Raw genomic sequence first — 22,434 nt, forward strand, 5'->3', positions numbered from 1 at the left:
AAACAAAGTTATTGTGTATGTTTTCCCCCCTCTTTCTTCCAAGTATACCCTCGGTGGAATTTGGGCATATACAAGGTGGGTCAAAAGTAGGCTTATAGTTGTATGTGAAACAGAGTTTATTTTTGTATTATTATTTATTAATTCTTGTATTACTGTCCATACGAACAACTAAACCTACTTTTGACCCACCCTGTATATTCTACATATGGTTGGTTAGTTCACAAGTTCATAATAAGTGCTCTTAGAGTGCTAGAAAGCTCTTCTTGTCCCTAACCCTGAGCCTGACTTCTACAGCTTTCCGTAGGCCTTTAGTAAACTAATTCCACTGTGACAACGGGGACCAATTGTGCCCCCATCTCTGAGAATAAGACCTCCATTCTCCAGGTAAAACAGCCCCAGTTTTTCTGATAGCCTCCTGTGGTTTTCATCTGAACCTGCCTCTCTGTTTATTACTCATCTTAGGTATGGCAGGTAACCGTACTAACTGCAGTAGAGTTTGGGAAGGGAATCTGTCAGTTTGGAGGAAGAAACTGGCTGCATGTGGGCAAGGGTCTTCCCATGCCCTGCTGGAGAAGAGGTTTGGCAGCTAGAGGTGGTGTGTGTGTCTCTGGCATTTCCTTGACCACAGGTGAGTTCCTCAGGAATGGGAGGTCAAAGGTTGATAGGTCAAAGGGTCTCAAGATCTGGGCTATTCTTACTAAATGCTATTCTTGCTAACTGGCAAAACTTAGCACAGTATTTTGCAGACCAGCTGTAAACAGGAACTCAAGGGATAAATGTAGCCAAGTGCAAAGAAGAAATCAAAGGGTAAATGACCAAATAGTGTATATAAGCAATGGTTAAGCCCCCCTTCCCAGAGACAGAGCTTTGGATATGAAATTCTCTGTCCCTTTTACTTGCTACAAACAAAACAACGTTGCGCCAACCACATCTCCTTTGGATAGAGCACCCCAAGCAGTGAACCTCTTGAGTTTGGTAACAGACACTCCAGGCTGCTCATGAAAGAACAAGGGACCTGATTGTACAGTTATGCATTCCTTTTAGTTACTTCTTTCTTTCTTCATTCATTCATTCCACAAGCATTCACTGAACATCTATCTGGTACCTGCTAGGGACCAGATAGAGGGAAGTTACGCACGACCCTGCCCTGGAGGAGTTCACAGCCTACCCAGAAAGCTACATCAACAATTTGTTACAATACTATGTCATAATATAGTAGCAATAGCTCTTTTTATTGTTTTTTTCTGTGCTGGTCACTTCACACATGTCATCCTAGAGTCACACCTGTTATCACAGCTGGGGAGTCTCCCCCATTTGCCAAGACAGCAGTGGGGGAAGGTTCTTACACTGAATGTGCCAAAAGCTAGAAAGGTAATTGAATAGGAAAAAAAAAAAAAAAGCCCTCCCCTCTCTATCCCTATAAGAATGGTGGCCTCCAGCAGGTAGAGAAACTGGTCTTTGAGACAGGAGTCGGCCATTCTCCCAGGTCATGTGGCTGCTGCATAAAACGTCCTCCCTCTTGCAACAGCACCTGTCTCACGAGTTTGGCTTTCATTGTGGCAGGCAGCCAAGCCTCCATTTATTGTTCGGTTACACTTTCTGGTGACTCTGCTGGGACAGTGTGGACCTCTGTAAGTCCTGGAGGGCTCAGGCTGGGGTCCTGGCTGCCTGCAGCAGGCTGAGCCGGGAGAGCGGGGCCGTGGGGGCTTCCCAGCAGCTGCGGGGGCTTTTCTCGGGGAATTGCCCTGCACTCCTTCTCAAGGCCTCAGCCACTTGAAACATTTGGCTGGTGAAAGGAAACAGGTTTTGGGGGAGCAGACAAACTCCAAGACTGGGTATGTTGAACTGGGTGTACACCGGGGGCCCTCTATCCCCATCTCCAAATACCATCACATTGGGGGGTAGGGCTTCAACATATGAATCTAAGGAGAACACAAGTCAATCCATCACAGCTCCTTTCTCTCTTATCCCCATATCCAATCCTTCAGTAAACCCTGTTGGTTCTACCATCCGAGTATATCCAGAACCTGACTGCATCTCACCTAATCTATTGTTACCACTACCACAGCTCTGGCCTGATTGTTCCAGTGGCCTCTGGACTGGCTGCCTGCTTCCATTTGCCCCTACAGTCCATGCTCCCCAGGCAGCCAGAGGGATTCTTTAAAATAATTAATCAGATAACATTATTCCTCTGCTTTTGATCACTCACTTTCTCCCCATAATCCTTACAGTAAAGTCCAAACTCCTTACCAGGCCTTAAGTCCTACGTGTGCTCACCTCACTCTAGCCAGACTGCCCCCCTCCTCCTCAGGGGCAGCTCATTGCTGTTCCCTCTGCCTCAGAGTCTGTGAGAACCCCCCTCACTTCCTCCCCATCTCTCCTGAGGCCTTCCTTAGCAATACAGTCTAATAGCACCCCTGCCACTCTGTCCTCTCACTCAGCTTTGTCTTCTTTAAACCTTTTATGACACTATTTATCTATTTGTGTGTTTATTGTGTGTCTTCCACACTAGAATAGTGGCTCCCTGATGGCAAGGACAATGTCTATTTGTTCAGGGTTGAAAGTAGGGCCTGCTTGACCTCGCAATGGATGGCTCAATAAATAGCTATGAAATGAACAGCTGAATGGGTAGGACTTTGCTTAACAACGTTAAGATCTCATATTCTCCCCTGTGTCTCAGGAGCTGGCAGAGCTGCAGGAAGGAGAGCTGGAGCAGACAGCCCACTTCCCTAAATGTGCGCTAGAGGGAGCCAAGTTCTCCTGTGTTCACAGTCCAGTTCAGTCCCTTTCTGCATCCAGGAACTGCTTGGAGCCAGCACCTCTTGTCAGACCCAAGGACCCATCTCACCACCTTCATCCCAGGTCCTCCTGCCCTGCTGTGCCAGGTCCCTCACAAGGCCCTGGGAAGAGAAGATGGGCTTTCAGCCTTTATAACTGTCCTGTCCCTGGTCATATGTGAAGAACATTTTTGCTCAGCTGCTCCCTTTCCAGAGAAGTGTTCATCAAAAAGTGTCACTCATGTTTGGGGAAAGCAGGGAGGGAGCAAGGGTCTAATCCCTGGATGCCTGAACAAACAGCTCCTGGCAGAGGAGAGCAGTAGGGCATGAGACAGCTCTCTTGGCTTGTCCAAGGTGCAGTGTGGTTTTGGTTGGCTCAGTGGTGGTGGCAGGATCCTTGGAAGAACTGAAGAAGGGAAGCTGGGGTGGGCATGTAGCTTTTTATTTCCCTACTCCCTTTAACTGCAGTCACATCCATATGGCCCGTTCCTAGAAGCAAGCCCACCACACCTTGGATTTCCTCCTGGCCTTTTCTCTTAAGGGGCCCAGCAAGGCACTTGAGAGTTAACTGAACACACTTCTTTTTATTTCCAAAACTAAGACCTGAGGGCCAGTTTCCCCATGTCTCTACAGTTAACGAAAGTTCTCCTAAGGCCAGTAGCAGGATGAACGGAAGGGAAAGAAATAAATGGTGATACCATTTATTTATTTATTTGCTTGTTTGCTTTTTAAATCCCCACCTGAGGACATGGTTAGAGAGAGGAAAGGGGGAAGGAGAGGGGGAGAGAAACATTGATCGGTTGCCTTCCATATGCTCCCCGACTGGGAATTGAACCTGCAACCCAGGTATGTGCCCTGACAGGGAATCAAACCCAACCAACTGAGACACTCTGGCCAAGCGCCATACCATTTATTTACAAATTTCCTTATTATAGCCATGACTTATACTACTGAAGATAGTACTATACATCATGAGCTTTGGTGGGCATTAGTCTTCACAACAACCCCTGTGGGGTTGTGGGGTAAGGTAAATACTATTATTATATCCATGTAACAGATGAGAAAACTTTGGTTCAAGGCATGCTGAGTAACTTATCCAAAATCGTTTTTGGACAAAGCTGGGAATCTCACCTGTTGCCCTCTCTATTTAAGGCCATGCTCTTACCTTCTGCACTTTGCTGTGCTTCAAAATTTTAGTGCTCAGGAATTGACCACAGAGCCCCAACAGGACAGGCAAGAAGCTGAAGCAGGGTGCTGTCAATCTTCAGGATCTGAGACTACATCTCATCCAGTTTGACATCCTGAGAACAGAGTGCAGTCCTATTTCGTTTGATGGTGACAGACAGATCATGAAGGACACCCCCCCCCCCCCGAAACTAGCACAACACCTAGCACACAGCCGGAATGCAAACGGAATGTGTTAAATGAATGAAATTTTTGGTTTGAGATCATTGCCATCTGACAAACTTTTTTCAATGTACTGTCATTTTTATTTTACATAAATAATCTGATTCTGACAATCTTTTATGTGGAGACTAATATGGTGAACCTCTGGGGAGGAAAAAAATCACATTTTATTTTTACCATGTCATGTATGTAAATACAACAATATTTTGCATAGTGCTGCAGTGGCTTTCAGGAGAAATTGAGATCTGGGGTTTGTCTACCCCCCAAAAATGGGCATCGAAGAGCTCTCTACTATAATCTCTTTTCTATTTTCACACCAGAGTGTCAGACAAAAAGGAATCCCTCTTTGCCATCCCAGTTGTAAAATTAAGCCAGGTCTCAATGTATGCATCACTTCCTCTGAGAAGCCTCCCCTGACCTCCCCTACCATGGGTTAAGGCCCCACAGAACCTGTATCCCCATTGTAGTCCTCTGCAGAATGACTGCCTACCTATTCATTTATATCCCCCAGATGAAGCTCCACCCACCCAGAACTGGGGTTTTATCTTGTTTCACTGGATTTCCAGTACCTGGCACAGTGCCTGGCACATAGTATATGTTTGTCGAATGAAGGAAGGCTCTGCCTGTCCCAAATCTCCTCTACTTAAGAGCTGTTATGTCACTGGAGCTGTTGGTCTGATGGCCCTTTTTGAATGTGCTTATCCTAAGCCCCTGTCCCCTGTTGCTCACCCCCTCTGGTCAATGACAGGAGAATGCTTTGAGATTGTCTGCCCCCTCCATCTGTCCTTGTCCTCAGAGGCATGTGCCCATTGTGTGTTCCAGTTAGTGACCCATTTTTCCTGTCTGCTCGGCCATTAAGAACATTAATAATCACATCTGTTGAATGCTTACAAAACGCTAGAACTCTACATCAGTTATTTGGAATCCTCATAGCATTGCCACAAAGGGAATATTATTACTCCTATATGTAAGGAAACAGACTCAAAAAGGTCCCAATGACTTGCTCAAGGTCATCCAGTAAAAATGTGGTGAATGAATGAATGAATGAATGAACAAATGTTTTAGCAACTCTGGTGCTTTGCTACTTTTCTCTTTTGTTCCCCATAACACTGAAGATTGTTCATTGGAGCTAAGGGAGTCAAGTGGGTTTGGGATTTCTAAGCTAAAAGAGCAGGGAGGAGGTGACCCTGATAAAGAGCAGCTCTGAGCAACCCCGAGTTACTCAGTAACCCGAGCCCTGGTCCCCATGGATGGTCTGGCCAGGCTGGGCCAGGGCAGGCAGCAGACGCCGGTTCCCCTTGGCTACCCTTCAGGTACTCAGCTGGTCACAGCTGGAAACTGGAGATAGAAGGTCAAAGATTGGACAGACCCCAGGCCAGGTGGGCTGGGAGTTGGTGACAGAGTCAGGTGCCCCTCAGAAGAGGTCTGAGGTAGAGGAAGGAGTGAGAGATGAGGCCCCCAAATCCATCAGAGCTTCCAGGGCCAGAGGAGGCAGGATGGGGCACCTCGAGCCTGACATCACTGGGTGAGTGAAAATAAAATAATGACCTGGTCCTTTCCATAACAGGTGGTGGGCCAGGGGAACCCTCACAAGGGGAGGACTGTCAAGGTCTTGCTCTCTGCTGGACCAAGGGGGGATACCAGCTGGTGCTCACTAGTTGTTAAAATATCAAGATTCTCCCATATAAGCTGGTAAAGAGCTGTTGTCCAAGTGCACCCTCTAGAGCAGGGATAGGGAAACTTTTTTCTGCCAAGGGCCATTTGGACATTTATAACATCATTCTCGGGCCACACAAAATTATCAACTTAAAAATTAGCTATGACAAAAGTTCTTAGATTTATTGAATTTTGAGTCCTTCCTATGGTTGCCTTGGCATGATTTAGCAGACCATATATGGCCTGTGGGCCAGATGTGCCCCACCCCTACTCTAGAGGCTGGCCCAGCTATCCTGGCCCTTCCAAGGGCTCCCTCTAGATCTCTCCACAATCCAGCAAATAAAGGGTTAACACCTGCCAGGGCAGGAGACTCCAGGACCTAACCCTGTTTCTGGTGTTGACTAGAACCCCAGGAGCTGGCCTAGGATTGGCACTAAATGGATAGTTGTTGAATGAATGGATGAGTAACAGAGGAGGCGGAAAATCAGAGATCCTAAGGAATTTACAAAGACTAAGAGATTCAATAGGTAAGATAGAGATGGGAGAGGCTGGAATCAGGGAGGAAAGTCCCAGGGGATGTTGGGAAGGCCCAGCTGACCGCGCCTTGCTCTCTCTGGTTTGTAGCTCTTGAAGGCTCTTCCCCTCCTAGGGCCTATCTGGACCCTGCTTGGGCAACCCAGAGCAACCCCCACGCCCAAACAGGGCTCCGAAAGCAGGCCGTGTCTCTGGAGCAGAACGTTGAACCTGGGAGGATACCTAGATGCTGAATAATCCAAGAATCATTATCCAGAGACTGTTGACCAGACACCCACTTCCCACACCACTCCACAGAAGAAGCTACAAAACAGTCTTCCTGCTGATCAAGTAAAGAGCCTCTGGGCCAGGGGCCAGGGGCCAGGGGACACTAAAGGCCAGAGAGCCTGCTTGGCCTGCTGGGAGCAGAGCTACCAGAGGCTGCTACCCAGAGGCTGATCCCCCACCCCCATGCCTGCCTGGCTGGGGACTTAGGTCAGGAAGTTGGACATCTAGAATACAATTGTCCCCCAGAGTCCATGCTGACTTGGAGGCTCAAGCCCATGAGGGGAGGTGGGGGAGGAGGTGAACTGGGGAAAGAACAGGACAGAAAGCAAGGGGGAGGGTCAGGGCCTCCACTGTCACCTCTGTGCTTGCCCATTCCTGAGAAGGGGCAAGTTCGTTCCTAGGAGGAGCCCCACTCTGCATCTGCTCTGGGGAGTGGCTGGGCCCTGCGAACCTGGACCACATCTCCTGGGAATGGCAACTCTTCTTTCCGGGAGGGCTCTGGAACATCTGCGCAAACACCCACAAGTCCCTCCAACATGACGGGCCCCTTAGATAGTAGCATGGCAGTGTAGGCAGAGGGTCTCCCCTCCCACTAGCCTGTCTGAGACCTGCCTTCAGCTTTCTTTTTTGAAGACCCTTGAGGCCTGCAGGTGTCAGAACCAATAGTGCCAGGCCCTCCACCTGTTCAGAGCCCTCCAGTGGCCCAGCATCCACTGGGTAGAGGCCATGTGCCATGGCAGGGCCCTCGAGGCCATTCTAGACTCCCCACCCCCAGCCTCGGTTCCTGAGCACACTGGATGCTCACAGAGCCAGGCTTCTGTCTATGCTGGGCCCCTTCTTGAAATGTCCCTCTTCTTTCTTCACTTGCCCCATTTCAGGGTTGTCCTCCTAGACTGCCTGTGGACCTTCCCTCACAGGAATTCTCCATCTCAGTCCCCTCCCTCATCCCCACTCCTGTGGGTTCTGCAGCCTCTCCTCCTAGATCTCCAGAGTCTCTGTGCTTCCAGGGTCACACACTTACTTCAATGGCAATTAAATTCCCTCCTAAGTGTCTGTCTCCCAACTGGCTCCTGGAGAGAGGGGTCCCATCTGGCTCATCCCTGAAGCCTGGCTCACAGTAAGTATCTCCTCACTGTCCGTCTACCAGGTCCCCAGTGGATGCAAACCTTGCTTGTGTAACAAGGGGCTGTTGACGCCTAAGTGAGAAGACCCTCCTTCCATCTGGTTTCCCTTCTTTACACCTGCTGAGGCAGCCCAAAGCCTCTCAGATCCACATTGGGCTGTGCAGGGAAGCCGGGTGTCAATGTGGCCCCTGCCAGGCCTGCTGCCCTGCGGTGGGGTGCGGGTTGGGATGGGGAGGAGGATTGGAGCGGGGAAGCAAATGGGCTGCTGGGGTTCAGGCCTCCCCAGCTGGGCTCATCATCAAGGCCTGGACAGCCATCCCTTTATCTCCAATCTCCATCCCGATTTTTCAGTTTGGAAAAAACTCTTATGTTAACCCTGGAGAGGCCAGGCCGGGGCCTTTAAGAGCCACTTATTCACTGGGAAACACTCTCTAAACTATCACCGGTTTGTTTGTTTTTAAGGGGGGGGCAGGTCCCCTCCCTTCCTTTCCACCACTGGGTCCACAGCTGTGCCCCAGAATACCTACGGGCCAGAACAGCGCCAGGGGCGGCTGGGCAAACTGAGACAGGATCCGGGTCCGAGCGCGCCCCACCCTTCCAGTCCCTGCCCAGGCGCCCGCCGCCCTCCCCCGGGGCTGGGGGGCAGAGACGCAGGGCTAGGTCTCCTCCGGGCGGGGCCTGCCCGTGGGAGGGCTTTCGGTGGGCGGAGACGGGCGCGGGGAAAGCCGCCCGGCACGCCCGGGAGCGGCCGTCCGCGCCCCGCGCCCGCCGCCGGAGCCCCGGAGCCGCGCCTGTGCCATGGCCGCCCCCCCGCGCCGCGCGGCCGGCCCGCGCCTGCTGCTCCCGCTGCTCTGCCTCCTCCTGCAGGCCGCCACCGCCGTGCTCTTCGCGGTGTTCGTCCGCTACGGCCGCGAAACCGACGCTGCCCTCTGGCACTGGGGCAACCACAGCAACGCGGACAATGAATTTTACTTTCGCTACCCAAGTGAGTGCGTGCGGGTGAGGGCTCGCGGGAGCAAGGACCCAACGGAGGGGGCACTTGGGTGCCCAGTCTACCCCGAGGGGTAGGTGGGCAACCCTCTCGCTCTGAGATGAAGGTGCCCCAGATTTATAATAACACCCTTTCACTGGTGTCTGCCATGTTCCAGGTATCACGCTGAGAGCGGCACATGCATTCCCTCCTTTAGTCTAAAAATTAGACAGAGGTGGGGAAACTGAGGCCGCAGAGGTTAAGTGGCTGGTTCAAGATCACGCTGTCAGAACTGAGGGAGCTGGGATTCAAACCCAGATCTGAAGCCCCAGCTTTAACGGCTCCTTTGTCCCACCTCCCAGTTGGCCTAACTGGGCTTTGCTCGGCTGTTCCAGAGAATTTGCCTTTCCTAGGGCCTCCACCTTGACCACAGGAAGGAGAATCCTGGGCCAGAGAGATAGCAGGTGGTAATGGCAGGGACCAGCTATGAGGGCAGTCAAGGCTAGTGGGGCTCAGGCATTTCTTCCCTAGTTTCCCAGAGTCAGAGAAAAAATGATGCAACTACCTACCGGCCAACCACAGAGTAGCAGCCCATGGGAGGCGTGGCAGGGCCATCAGCCCATTTAATAGGGGAGGAAGCTGAGGCTCAAAGAGGTTGTGACTTGCTTGTGATCACACATCATGTGAGTGGCAGAGTGGGAACTGGGACTCAGGCATCCCAAGCTCCCTGTACCACAGTTCACCTGCCTGCTGACAAGGCCCAGTGTTAATCCCCTGACCCCTCCTGGGACAGTATCTCATGGTTGGGGGCCGAGCCTTGTGACCCAGGCCCTGGGCATCTTAGACCAAGGACACCAGATCCCTCGGACTTCATCACAAATGTTTGGGCAGGTCTCTAAGCCTCAGTTTCCTCATCTGGGCAATGGGAAGAAGGATGCCTCAGTTGAAGGATATACATTCAAACAAGGCTCAGAGTGTGAGAGTATTCTATAAAAAAACCCACAGGCTGTTATTACCCTCCTTTCTGTATGCAGAGCTGGCAGCAGGCTGCCCCCACCTGACCCTGTCCCAGCCCCAGCCTGACAAAATGAAGCTCACAGTGCTGAGGATCTAGAGGGTGAGGTGGAGGTTTAAACCTGGGCATAAAGCGCCAGACCCCTAGACATCCTAGGCAGAGGGGGTGATAGCCCCTCCCTCACCCCAGCCCTCGCTGGACAAGGTGAGCCATGGAAGCTGGGATCAAAGCCAGAGCCAATAGGGCTGGAATGGTAGACTCTTGGGGTCATGCATTTGTCCAGAGAGATAGGGAGTTGGGAGGGAACAGTCCACAGGCTGAGAGAATTAAGCTTTTGTCCAAGGGTTTGACCTGGTTGCCTGCCATGTACCCCCATTTGCTTCTTCCCCAGGCCTCACTAAAAGCCTCCAAGCCCTGCTTGTTTCAAAGTCCTCCCTGAAACCTGCCAGCTTCTCACCCTCTGCGGCAGTGGTGGCTCTCCTTGGACACAGCTTGTCCGCCCTGTATGGCAGTAAGAGGAATGGCAGTTGGGAGTCCTCCCTCTTTTTTCTGCCCTAGGTTTCCACCCCTGTGGACTTGGAACTCTGGTGTGGGGGAAGGTCAGGGGAGGAGGGAGGTGTGAAGTCCCTGGAGCCTGTGGCTTTGATGAGCCGGGTCTTCACCTGTCCTTGTGTACAGGGGAAAGGATCAGGGCCAGAGGGGGTGTAGCCATCACCCTTTGATTTGGGAGATGAAAGGGAGCTCTGCAGTGTTGTTCCACTGGAGGACTAGCCAATGCCAAGGGGATGGCTCCTCTGAGGGACTGTCTGCTATGCCTGTAGGAAGGGCCCTCAGAGCCCATCTGGTTAACTCTACTGAGACGAGGAGAGAGACCCAGAGAAAATATCTGACTGCCCAAGATCACACAGCAAGCAAGCCAGGCTAGAGCCAGGTTTCTTGGCTCTCCATCTGGGGCCTTTCCCCCACATTAATGCTGCTTATCCCATTAGGCAAGTAATGGAAAAAAGAAAGAAGAAAAAAACCCAGAGTTGCAGGGACCACAGAAGCAAACATGGGAAAGGGCTCCAAGAAAGAAGTATAGATAGGTCCTTTTTACACACGTCTCAGGCCTCACTCACCAGGAGAAAGATTTAGATGGAATCAGGATCTTCTTGGAAGAAGTGGGGAAGGGGGATGTGACCAGGACCAGAGTGGTTTGTGTGAGAGTAGGGAGCGTGGGGGGATGGCCTCCCCAGCTCGACACTCATTTTTCCTGCTCCTCATATTTTAAATTCTCACTTTACAAATGAGGAAACCGAGGTTCAGAGAGGTTAAGTGGCTTGTCCAAGGTCACAAAGTCAGAAGGGAGAAGCTGGAATTTCAGTTGAGCTCTGTCAGATGCTAAAGCCCCAGCTTTAACTTTCCTTGTCCCATAGTCTTAGTGTTGTTCAGGAGTCATCTAGTGGGGTTAGGGAGGGGCAGTTAGGGAAGGAGGGAGGGCACTAGATGGCTCTTATCTTCTCTCCAAGTAAGCTCCATCCTGCCCCCACAGGGATCCCCTGAAGGGACTGGTAAGGGGTCATCTTATCCATCCCCCCCCCTCCAGCTGGCTAGCCCATGGAGTGTCCCTGTGGAACGTTCCCCACTGAAGGAGACTTCTTAATGTTTAGACTTCAGTTGAAAGGCCAAGGCATTGAGTTTTGATTCCAAACAAACCTGAGGTGGGAGATGTAAATCTTATTGCCATTTAAAACAAGTTGTGGAGTGGTTTCAGCATGTGATGGGCACAGAGCCCTGTGACCCAGCCCCCTTCGTTATCTTTCTGTCCTTGGGCAAAAGAACAGACAAGGCGGATCCCCTTTATTGTTTGCACAGGGAGAAAAGAAGTCAGGCAGCGAGGCCTAGAAGAACTTAGACTGTGGGACGAGTTCTAAGTGATGTCTCTCCTTTTCTATTGGGTTTTAAGATCTGGGAGGGAAGAGAAATATTGGTGGTTTGGGTAATGGGCAGGGCTGGAGAAGTGACACCACGTTGGGAACATTTAGGAAGGCCAGTGGGCCGCTAGATCCTCACTACCTTTGGCTGCTGGGGATGGCGGCTGAGCTGCAGACCTCCAGTTCCAGCACACACCCAAACCTCTGCCAGGAGCTTGCAAACTCATTTCCTGTCAACCCACATACAGCACAAAAAAGCATAAAGTTTGTTTCTCTCAAAATTATTGATTACATTCCGAAGTTCAGTAATAAATTTTTGGCTTAGTGGAGCTTCGCAGATTAAACAAAAAAGATGACCATGATTTTGTTTTCTTTATGATTTGCCACTTTCTACAAGAGACTTGAGGTCATTCACAACAAAAACACACGTATCACAAATAATGAACACCGTAAGGGCCTATTTATAGTTGCTGCAGTTGAGATTCCATTGTAGCTCCGAGCTCCCAGGCGGCCAAGGAAAAAGAGAAATATGATCAGTTATGTGTTCGCATCAGAATGAAGAAAGGCTTACATAGGTGATGCTTTGATTCTTTGATATCTGTTTTTCACTCCTGTGAGTGCAGGGACTGTGGCTGCTTGACGGCAGCTCCATTCCTAGAGCCCGATGCACCACCAGTGCTTTGTAAACATCTGTCACATGAATATGGGAAAGCAGACTGGGTTCTGCAGGGGAAGTGACATTACCTAGTGCTATGTTCTAAGAAAAATTTCTCACAGGGAGCTGTAAAAGGGGAGTTTGGGATCATGGTTGACCCTGTTTCTCAAGAACTTATTTACAACAAATGCAATAGCAGCACTCATGATATTCTTTCTGCTGTGTTTTAAATTAAAGCCAAAGTGCCCTGGCCAGTGTAGCGCAGTTGGTTGAGCATTCTACTGAGCACCAAAAGGTCACTGGTTCGATTCCTGGTCAGGGCACATACCCAGGTTGTGGGTTCAATCTCCAGTCAGGGAGGCAGCTGATTGATGTTTCTCTCTCTTTCTCTCTCTCCCTCCTGCCCTCCCTCTTCTTCTCTCTCCCCTCTTCCCTTCCTCTCTAAAATTAAAAATTAAAAAAATCACAACTTAAAAAAAAAATTAAGGCCAAAGATACAGAGCATGACACTGTATACATAGTCCCAAGGCAAAGGAAACAGGCCCAGATGGATGCCAAATATCACACAGGGTTATGCTTCAAACCCTATTTACACAGAGGGGGAGGGGCACAGAACTAGTACTAAATGCAAATTATTTGTATTTATCTTATTGTCAGTGTTACTGTATATTACTTTTATTAGCTTAGTATTTTTTAAATCCTCACCTGAGGATATTTTTTTCCATTGCTTTTCAGAGAGAGTGGAAGGGGGAGAGAGAGAGAGAAACACTGATATGAGAGAGACACATCAATTGCCTGCAACGGAGGTACTCGCCCTTGACTAAAATCCAAACTGGGACCATTCAGTCTGCAGGCCGGTGCTCTAACCACTGAGCCAAGCCAGCTAGAGCATTAGCTTAGTTTTTTATGCCCACTGGTGCAGAATAGAAAGCAAACAGAAAAGGCCCCAAATCTCCCTGCCCAGGAGCCCCATTGACAAGTAAAAAAAATTCAAGTAATTCATCTATAAAAATAAAAAATTCAAACTATAGAAAGAAACAAACTAAAAAATGAATCCTCCTTCCCAGAGCCGCCATGTTGCATAACTCCAGGGGCACCTTTTGCACAGGCGTTGGGTGCCAGCAGCCCTGTCCCTCCCTTCCTTTCCTTTTCCCTGAGGTAATCTATTAACAATTTAAAGCTATTTTGTAAATTATTTCTTAATATGGGGAAAATTCTCAACATGGGGAGGGATAGATCCTGAAGTATGAGGGAAGGAGGTTAGACATTCGAGAAGGACTTTCCAACAGAAAGGGGAAATTGAAGAGAAGCCTGACCAGGGAGAGACTCTTGAGCGTGGTGGGACAGGGATTGCAGCAGAGACACAGGTTTAACTTTTTTGGCAGGTGGTTGTAAGAGACAAGAGATGGGGCAAATGGGGGGGGGGGCGAGAAGAGAGCAGAAAAAGGCTCTACTCCCTTGTTCTGACATGGGGCCATCAGGGATGGCCTGGGTCCCACTGCTCCAAGCTGGCCAGCTAAGCACAGGTGGCTCAGTCTGGGAGGCCCTGCCATACTGGGGAGTTTGATAGATCTGCTCCAGCCTCAAGAGCTGGGGGCCCTGGCAGGGTGGCTGCTGGGTTTGTGGGTGGTTGCCAGAGCATCCCCAAATACCCCCTCAGGCTTCCAGGATGTGCACACCATGGTGTTCGTGGGCTTCGGCTTCCTCATGGCCTTCCTGCAGCGTTACGGCTTCAGCAGCGTGGGCTTCACCTTCCTCCTGGCTGCCTTTGCCCTGCAGTGGTCCACACTCGTCCAGGGCTTCCTGCACTCCTTCCACGGCAGCTACATCCATGTTGGCGTGGAGAGGTGGGCGGCAGCTGCCTCCCCTGCCCCCCCCAGGTCTGCCTGGGAGGCCCCTGCCCACAGGCCCCAGCTAAAGCCCTGCCCTTCACGTCTGCTCTACGACTCGGTTTCTGACCCATCAGTTGATTTCTCTTAAGTGCCCTGCCTGTTCTCGTTGCCTGATTTCTTCTCCCAACCTTGATCCACACACTCAGCCACCCCCACCCCCTGCATTTCTTTAAGCCCGTTATTACTCAAGAGCTGTTGGGAGGGTGGAGAGCTTCATGGAAAAGGGCAGGGTTCAGAAGAGCTCCTAGTTCAAGATCCGGTTCTTCCACCTGTCGGCTTTGTTCTCTGAGTCTTTGCTCCCTGAGACTGGGTTTCCCCATCTACAAAAAGGCAAGGCGATCCCCCCTCCTGCCAGGGAAGAACTTAGACACGTAATAGGCTCCTGGCCTCCTCCCCTCCCCCGCTTGCCCCAGGGCTCCCCTTGTTTTGGCCCTCTCTCACCCTCCTCATCGAAACCCTCCAGCATGATCAATGCTGACTTTTGCGCCGGGGCTGTGCTCATCTCATTTGGTGCTGTACTGGGCAAGACCGGGCCAGCCCAGCTCCTGCTCATGGCCCTGCTGGAGGTGACACTGTTTGGCATCAACGAGTTTGTGCTCCTTAGTCTCCTGGGGGTGAGTCTGGGTGAGTCTGGATTGGAATGGAGTGAGGGCTGGGACTGGGCCAGGATAGTCCCTGACCAGGAGGAGGGGGTGGGTGGAGTGGGGGAGTGGGGGCAGGGCTGCCCCTCCACCTCAGCTCTGCCTCCCCAGGTGAAGGATGCAGGAGGCTCCATGACCATTCACACCTTTGGTGCCTACTTTGGGTTGGTGCTCTCACGGGTCCTCTACAGGCCCCATCTGGAAAAGAGCAAGCATCGCCAGAGCTCCATCTACCATTCGGACCTCTTTGCCATGATTGGTGAGGCCTGCCAGGGTGCGGTGGGGTAGGAGCCAGTCCCAGGCATCTTGATCTGGGCCAGAGAGGACTATCTCCTGGCCGGGTCTCAGGGTGCTGCCTGTAGTCTTTGGGGTTCTGGCTGAGAACTCCCTGCTTGGATTCTTCCATGAGAGTCCTGGGACCTGGGACTCTCAGCAGTTTTATGATGCCTTCGTAGAACTCAGCCCTGGAGTATGCATAGGCTCAGAGACCCATTCCCAGGGGCCTTTCAGAAATGTTGGCACCAATCCCTGCTTAAAACCCTCCAGGGCCCACCACCCACAAGTTAGAAACCAGACTCATCAGCCAGGCACACGGCCCCTCACCCTCCTCCTCCCTCCCAACTGTCTCCCTCACACTAGGCTTTTTGAGTCTCTTACCCCCAGGCCTTTGTCCCCAGTGCTGCCTCCCACCTCCTAAGGACACTTCCACCGAGGAGTTTTTCAGAGAAGCCCCTGCCCTGGGGTTGGGGGGGAGGGGGAGGTTGTGGGTCATCCCTGGGAGCAGTAAGGTCTGACCTTTGAGCACCAGTCACCACCACCTGTTTTCTTCTAAGAGTGTACCTCTCCCCTGGCCTGGGCTCCTTTCTCTATCTTCATAAACCAGCCAGGAAAGGAATTGATTTTTCCCCCCATGGGTAGTACTGAAAAGTGACTGAAGAGACGCTGGTTTTGTATTTCTTGCTCCGGGTTTGTTGTGAAGTAGAATACATGTAACCCTCAGGCAGCTGAGGCCTCCTTGCCCGTTGAGACCCAGGTAAGTTTGGCTTGAAGTTCAAAGGCTTCCCCAAGATTTCCGTGCTAGCCCAGAAGCCTACATTCTCAGTTCTCCTCTGCCTCTCAGCTTCTTCCAGACAAGACACCTCACCTTTCCTTAATTCCTCCCTCAACTCTCCCCCTCACAGCACCAGTGTGTGAGTGTGGTGGATTTTATTGCAGACTCTCGGGTTGCAGGGAGAAGTCCTACGGCACACCCAAGGACCACTGGACACCAGGGGGCCGTCCCTCTAGTCCCCTTGCCATGCTTACCCTACCAAAGATTCCCAGCCTTTCCTCACTTTGTCCCTTGGCTCCTCCCTTGCCCTCCAGGACTGACCTGGGAACCTCACATGGGTAGGCAGGGCATATGGACCTCCAGTTCTTACCCCCAAATGCACAGGCCCAGCCCACCCAGTGCTCAGCACTTGGGCCTTGCCTGCACATTGCAGAATCTGTCCTTTCTAGGAGGCCATTGAGGTTATAAAACAAATTCCTTTCCTGACACATATATCAAGTACCCAGTTTAGTGCTGAAATGCAGTGCTCTTTGCCTTTTTTCCTTCCCTTTCCTGATACTTAAAAAAAAATCTCAACCCTCTGTGGTTTTCAATCAGGCAGCTCCCTTTTGGGCCAGAACCCTTCGATAGCTACTGTTTGTTGAGCAATTAGTACCTACTAGGCCTGTGGGCTGTACACCTCATGTGTGTCACCTCATTCAGTCCTCACTTTTTGAGACAGGTATTATCCCCACTGTACAGATGAGAAAACTGAGGCTGCTGAGAGGAGGTGACTTACCTGCAGTTACTCAGCTTGTATCTCGTGGGCAGCCACTTACTTCCTCTCACTCTGCCTGCCTGCCCACCATTTAGGGACCATCTTCCTGTGGATCTTCTGGCCCAGTTTCAACTCCGCACCCACTGCGCTGGGGGACGGGCAGCATCGGACAGTCCTCAACACTTACTACTCCCTGACCGCAAGCACCCTCAGCACCTTCACCTTGTCAGCCCTTGTCGGGAGGGATGGGCGGTTGGACATGGTATGGGAAGGAGGCCTTGGGCAAAGCAGAGGGAGGAGCTGGGAGGGGGAGGAGAGGCCTGGGACCCAGTAAGGCCACTTCTCTTGGGGAACAGGTAAGGACACAGGCACATGAAGTTCCACCTGGCCTAGAGGCGGTGGGGTCAGAGTGTGAGACAGCGATACAATAGCAGGAGAGTTAGAGGTTAGGTGGTGGAGGGACTTCCAGAAGCAGTAGGCGCCACTGTGGTGTGGTGGACAGGCTTGGGTTAGATGTGGGTGTGACGATTTGGTAGGGCCTCCAATGCCTTACTCTTCCCTGCTCCTTTAGGTCCACATCCAGAATGCAGCACTGGCTGGAGGGGTTGTGGTGGGGACATCAAGTGAAATGATGCTGACACCCTTTGGGGCCCTAGCAGCTGGCTTCCTGGCCGGAACTGTCTCCACGCTGGGGTACAAGTTCTTCACGGTACAAATGCCTCTCCAACCCTGGGCAGAACAGGGGGCCTCCCTCCCACCTCTCTACAGGCCTGGGGTGGGAGGAGCACACGAGACTCATTATTGGTATCCTGTCCTCCAGCCCATCCTTGAGTCAAAATTCAAAGTTCAAGACACATGTGGTGTCCATAACCTTCATGCAATGCCTGGGGTCCTGGGAGCCCTACTGGGGGTCCTTGTGACTGGGCTGGCCACCCATGAAGCTTACGGAGATGGGTAAGTCCCCTGCCATCAATCCACACCGAAGTCATTACCCCCTTGGAATGATCTCCCTCACTCTCTCCTTCCTGTGTGCACCAACAAAAAAAAGCAGTGTCTATTTTCATTTATTCATCCATATTCTGGGAGCTGAGGACACTAGAGTGAGCAAGACCACCCAGGGGGACTGCCTTCCTGGTCCTCAGTCAAGTTTGGCAGGTCACTGAACAAATGATTTCAATAGTGTTACTAAAGGGTTGGTGAGAGATAGTGACCCTTGGGATCAACTTGTGCACATCAAGGCTCAGAGGAGAGTGCAGGCAAAAGTGACCCTCCAACTGAGTCTTGGAAGGTGTGTGGGTGTCTGATATCACACGAGGGTGGGAGGGTGTTCCCGGCTGCGGGCCCGACTGGAGCAAAGATGAGACAGCCTGGTGGGTTCCCCTGAGGCCCTTTTATTTTATTTTGTTAATTCTCACTAGAGGATATTTTTTCCATTGCTTTTCAGAGAGAGTGAAAGGGAGGAAGGAAAGGAGGGAAGGGGAGAGAGACAGAGAGAAACATCTCTGTGAGAGAGACACATCTACTGGTTGCCTCCCTAACGCAGCCTGACAGGGCGAGGAGCAAACCCCGCACCCTAGGTACATGCCCTTGACCAGGAATTGAACCTGAGACCCTTAGGTGCGTGGGCCAATGCTCTAACCACTTAGAAACACCAGCCAGGGCCCCTGAAGGCTTTTTAGCCACTGCATGATGCAATGCTCTGGTGCACTGACCAGCCCTGTCTCCCCACAACCTCTCCCTGCAGCCTACAGAGCGTGTTTCCACTCATTGCCACGGGCCAGCGCAGTGCCACATCTCAGGCCATGCACCAGCTCTTCGGGTTGTTTGTCACACTGACGTTTGCCTCTGTGGGCGGGGGTATTGGAGGTGAGTGACCTTGGCTGGGGGTGGAGGACTGGCAGGAGCTCCAGGGAGGGCAAAAGACAGAGAAAGGGGGCTCTCTGGAGGAAAGGCCATTGGATCCCATCCCCCTGCTATTTATTTACTCAGATATTTATTGAGCACCTACTTTGTGCCAGGTGTGGGGTGCGGTTGTAGAGTTCAGGGGTAACCTCCTCCAGGTAAGGAGGAGCAAGTGGGCACTTGCTTCCCCCTGGTGCCAAGGAAAGGTGGAGCTCCGCTAGGGGCTGTGTTGGGTTCCACTACTTTGGTTCTGTGGCTTCCCTGTGCCGCTTCCTCTCCCCAGTAGAGGGCAGTCCAACCTCAGGCTGAGTCCCTGAAGGAGATGACAAGCTATCTATCTTGTTCCCCCGCAGGGGCACAGGGAGCCAAGGAGTTGGCTTGGCTTACCATTAGGTTGAAGCACAAAAACCTTCCAACGAGGCTGACTGCCCACTGATGCTGGATCAGGCAGTCCTTCCTGATGTCTGGCCTTAGTCCTTTTGGTCTTCAAAATAAAACCTATGACTTAGTATCTTCATCCTCCTGCTCTCTACTCTAGATTTTCATTCTTAGACTAGGTTTGATTGATTGATTGATTGATTCATTCATTCATTCATTCATTCAATAAACACTTTCTGCACCCCTCCTGGACAGGAGGCCACAGAAAGCAGCTGTGATTCATGACAGAATCACTATTTTGTTCATTACCAACTGTGTACAACTTGAGTGAATTACTTAACTTCTCTGTAATATAGGGGTCACATTCACCTTCAGGATTGCTATGATTACTCAGGAAGGCAGTGCTTGTCAAGTCCTTTGCACAGGGCCTGGCACACAGTAGGTGCTTGACAGATACAACTGTGACTTGCCTGGGCTAGGCATCTTGCTGACCCCAGGCCTCCCAACTCCTCTGTGCCTTGTGGCACTGGGTGGCAGCCTCCCTTATGGAGACAGCAAAAAGCCTCACACATCTTCCCCTACCACCACCAGGGCTCCTACTGAGGCTGCCCTTTCTGGATGCCCCCCCAGACTCTCAGTGTTACGAGGACCAGATTTACTGGGAGGTAAGACCAAGCTGCAGCCCCTCAGGCCCACAGGGCCCTGTCACCCTCCCCTGTCTCACTTCCTAAGATCCAACCTACCTCCCCTTCCTTGCCTGCTCATTCATTCTTCTCTGGGGTATACCCCTGAGCTGTGGCATTCAGCCACCTGGAGCAACCCTTTTACCTGCCTCCCTACCCCTGCCCTCCAGGTACCTGGGGAGCATGAGGATGAAGCCCAGGGACCTCTGAGGGAGGAGGAACGAGACACTCAAGCCTGACCTGCTTCCAGCCCTTGAGAAGATGCTCTCCTTTTAGAAGATAATGACTGGCTACGATTGGGAAGTTCTTTTGTAGCTCCCATCCTTCCTACTGCAAAAAAGAAGTCATGAGCCAGAAGGAGCCTCCTTTCCATAGGCAGCACTAGGGGAAGGGCTGGAGAAGGCCTGGGAGGTGGTGGAGGAGCAGGGCTGTGACTGGCCGTGGTGGGGTAACAACCTCCCAGCAGCCTCACCACCACCACCACCCACAACTCATGAGGCACCCAGGTGACCGCTGATCCACTGGTCAACACAGTTACAGTGTGAGCCAGGGCCTGGCTCTCCGAGGATGATAACACTATCATCAAGGACTCTGACTCCTTTTTTTGTGAACTGGGAACTTGGGGAGTTCCTTTTACCCTCTAATTCAGTGTTAGAAACTTGGGGTGGGCCTGGCCAGCATGGCTCAGCAGTTGAGCATCAACCTATGATCCAGGAGCATCGACCATTGATTCCTGGTCAGGACACATGCCTAGGTTGCAGGCTCAATCCCCAGCAGGGGTGTGCAGGAGGCAGCCAATCAATGACTCTCTCTCATCATTGATGTTTCTATCTCTCTCTCCCTCTCCCTTCCTCTCTGTCTGAAATCAATAAAAATATATTTTAAAAAAGAAAAAGAAACTTGGGGTGGGAAACATCTCACCTCTCTGGGTCTATGGAACCCCCTCTAGGATGCTGTGTTCTACCAGATGGGTACCCAGCATGGGCTTGCCTGCCTGGAGAAACAAGGAGCTCACTCTCTGCCAGACAGCCTGTGTCTGTTAGAGGACAGCTCGGGCTGCTGGAGAGTTCTTATATTCCAGAACTGCTGCCACTGTGACCCTCAACTTGGGCAGCTTCTGAGCAGAGTAGGAAGAGGGCACCCACAGGGCCTATGAGGGGCATAAGGAATTCTTTGCTACTAACTCCTCAGAAGCTGGAAGCAGCCAGATGCCACCTGATGTCCCTGTCCCACTTTTGAGGAGTAGAGGAGCTCATGAGAGTTGCCTCAGAAGGATGGGAGGAAAAAAGGGCCAGGGCCTCGGAAGGCCTCAAGTCATTTGACCACCAGAGGGCGCTCCAGACACAGCAGAGGACGATGAGGCTTTCTTGCCCCTCTGTCTTATCAAGAATGGAAGTTCTTCCTATAGCCTAACAGCCTTCCTGTCTGCTTCATCTCTGGTCCTCACCATTAATGCCACAGTCTTTTTTGAGCTTCCAGCCCCACTACATGTCAGGTGGGCACTAGGGCTTTCAGATCTCATCCAGCAGAGAATCCATCCCTCCAGTAGACCCAAGCTCCTTTCCCAACCCTAAAGAACTGGGACACCCCCCTACCCCCACCCTCTCCTGCCCAGTGCTGGCTGGGTAGGTGTGTTGGGGGAGATTCTGGTGCTGAGTCATAAGGACGAGTGCTGATATGGCAGAGGTTCCAGTCCTATCAGCCCCTCCTGGGAGGGAGTTTGAGAGAGCTGAGGCCCCAGCCCGCATGCCACCCTCTGGGACTTTAGCTCCCAGTCCTGCTGACCTGCTCTGCCCCAAAGCTCTCCAAGCAGTCCTCAGAGACCTGAACGACTCCAGGCAAAGGAAAATTCAACGATAGGGATAAGATCCCTCCCTACCCCAACTCATTCTGGGTGGGGAAAGCTATGAATATTCATTTATTCATGATACCTAAATTTTCTTGACCTGATCCTCTCCCTCTACTGCCGGTTCCTTCTTGACCACTACTAAATCTTCTCCAGGCCTGAAAAGATGGGCTGTTCTAGCCTGCACTCTTCACTGCTCTCACCTCACTCCAGGGAGGCTTCCTAGAGAAGGGACAACTGAGCCCTCTCTGGTGGAGGGCAGTTATCCAGCCAGCTTCCAAGGGAAGAAAGGCCACAGGTCCCAGGATGGCCCTCCAAGAGGTCCCTGAGGAAGGACAGACAAGGTGGCTGCTGTCCTATAAGAGATGGCCCTGCACCTCCTGTAGCCAGGTAGTTCCAAGCTCTATCACTCCCATGAGTCCTGGAAGATGTAGCTGAGCTGTGGCCCCATGGCTTTGGGTACTCTGTCCGGTGGTGAAGTCTCCTAGAACAGGCCCTTGGTTTTTAATTCTGCATTTCCTTCTCTCCCCTGCCCCTAGTTTTGCCTCTAATGACTAGCACATTGGTGGGTCATCCATAGATTGTTCTGTTTAGTTGGACTGAGCCATCATTTGTGGTCTGGATATGGGGGCCATCTCCCCCATCATTGCTTTCAGGCAGGGAGTTCAGTGGGCAGAAAAGACAGGTATCCTTGGAGCCCTTGGCTGAACCAGGACCAAACTCCTCCTTGGTCCTCTTTGTAGTCTCTGGCTTATCACTGTTGGTCCCCCACATGGCGGCCCATCCATTCAGGCCAGGTCAACAGGGTGACAATGATAAGGTCAAGAAGATGACAGGAACAGGGGTCCAGGGGGCTCCTTCCTCACCCCGTCAGGACAATGAAGCCTCTGCCCCTCAGGGACAGCCCCTCTGATCACCACCATCATATCTCTCAATGCAGGGCCATCAGACATTTGCCCATTCATG

The 22,434-nt window shown here is 51.7% G+C and overlaps 1 protein-coding gene across 3 annotated transcripts; it reads left to right on the forward strand.

Annotated features, from left to right (window-relative positions):
- The first annotated feature begins 7,519 nt into the window (after window positions 1-7,519).
- On the forward strand, window positions 7,520-20,505 carry RHBG (Rh family B glycoprotein). 3 transcript variants are annotated; one of them, XM_081121464.1, is made up of 11 exons: window positions 7,520-7,758; window positions 8,633-8,750; window positions 13,979-14,165; window positions 14,674-14,824; window positions 14,963-15,110; window positions 16,755-16,921; window positions 17,231-17,368; window positions 17,480-17,613; window positions 18,404-18,525; window positions 19,531-19,604; window positions 19,793-20,505. In XM_081121464.1, the coding sequence occupies exons 3-11, from the start codon at window positions 13,999-14,001 to the stop codon at window positions 19,859-19,861; spliced, it is 1,170 nt and encodes a 389-aa protein (XP_080977590.1). In that variant the 5' UTR covers window positions 7,520-7,758; window positions 8,633-8,750; window positions 13,979-13,998; the 3' UTR covers window positions 19,862-20,505. The 3 variants fall into 3 exon arrangements, with proteins under 3 accessions (XP_080977590.1, XP_080977588.1, XP_080977589.1); XM_081121462.1 differs by lacking the exon at window positions 7,520-7,758 and having other exon boundaries at window positions 8,506-8,750; XM_081121463.1 differs by lacking the exons at window positions 7,520-7,758; window positions 19,531-19,604; window positions 19,793-20,505 and adding an exon at window positions 18,915-19,077 and having other exon boundaries at window positions 8,542-8,750.
- The last annotated feature ends 1,929 nt before the right edge of the window (window positions 20,506-22,434 follow it).

Source organism: Miniopterus schreibersii, assembly GCF_964146895.1.
Source record: "Miniopterus schreibersii genome assembly, chromosome: 19".
In the NCBI taxonomy this organism is placed as follows: domain Eukaryota; kingdom Metazoa; phylum Chordata; class Mammalia; order Chiroptera; family Miniopteridae; genus Miniopterus; species Miniopterus schreibersii.

Excerpts from the sequence above, each read along its gene's own strand:
- RHBG (XM_081121462.1), top strand. The coding sequence starts at position 8,564 with ATGGCCGCCCCCCCGCGCCGCGCGGCCGGCCCGCGCCTGCTGCTCCCG. Across the intron at positions 17,369-17,479 it reads TGGGGTACAAGTTCTTCACG|CCCATCCTTGAGTCAAAATT; the intron begins GTACAAATGCCT and ends CCTGTCCTCCAG. Across the intron at positions 19,605-19,792 it reads AGGACCAGATTTACTGGGAG|GTACCTGGGGAGCATGAGGA; the intron begins GTAAGACCAAGC and ends CCTGCCCTCCAG.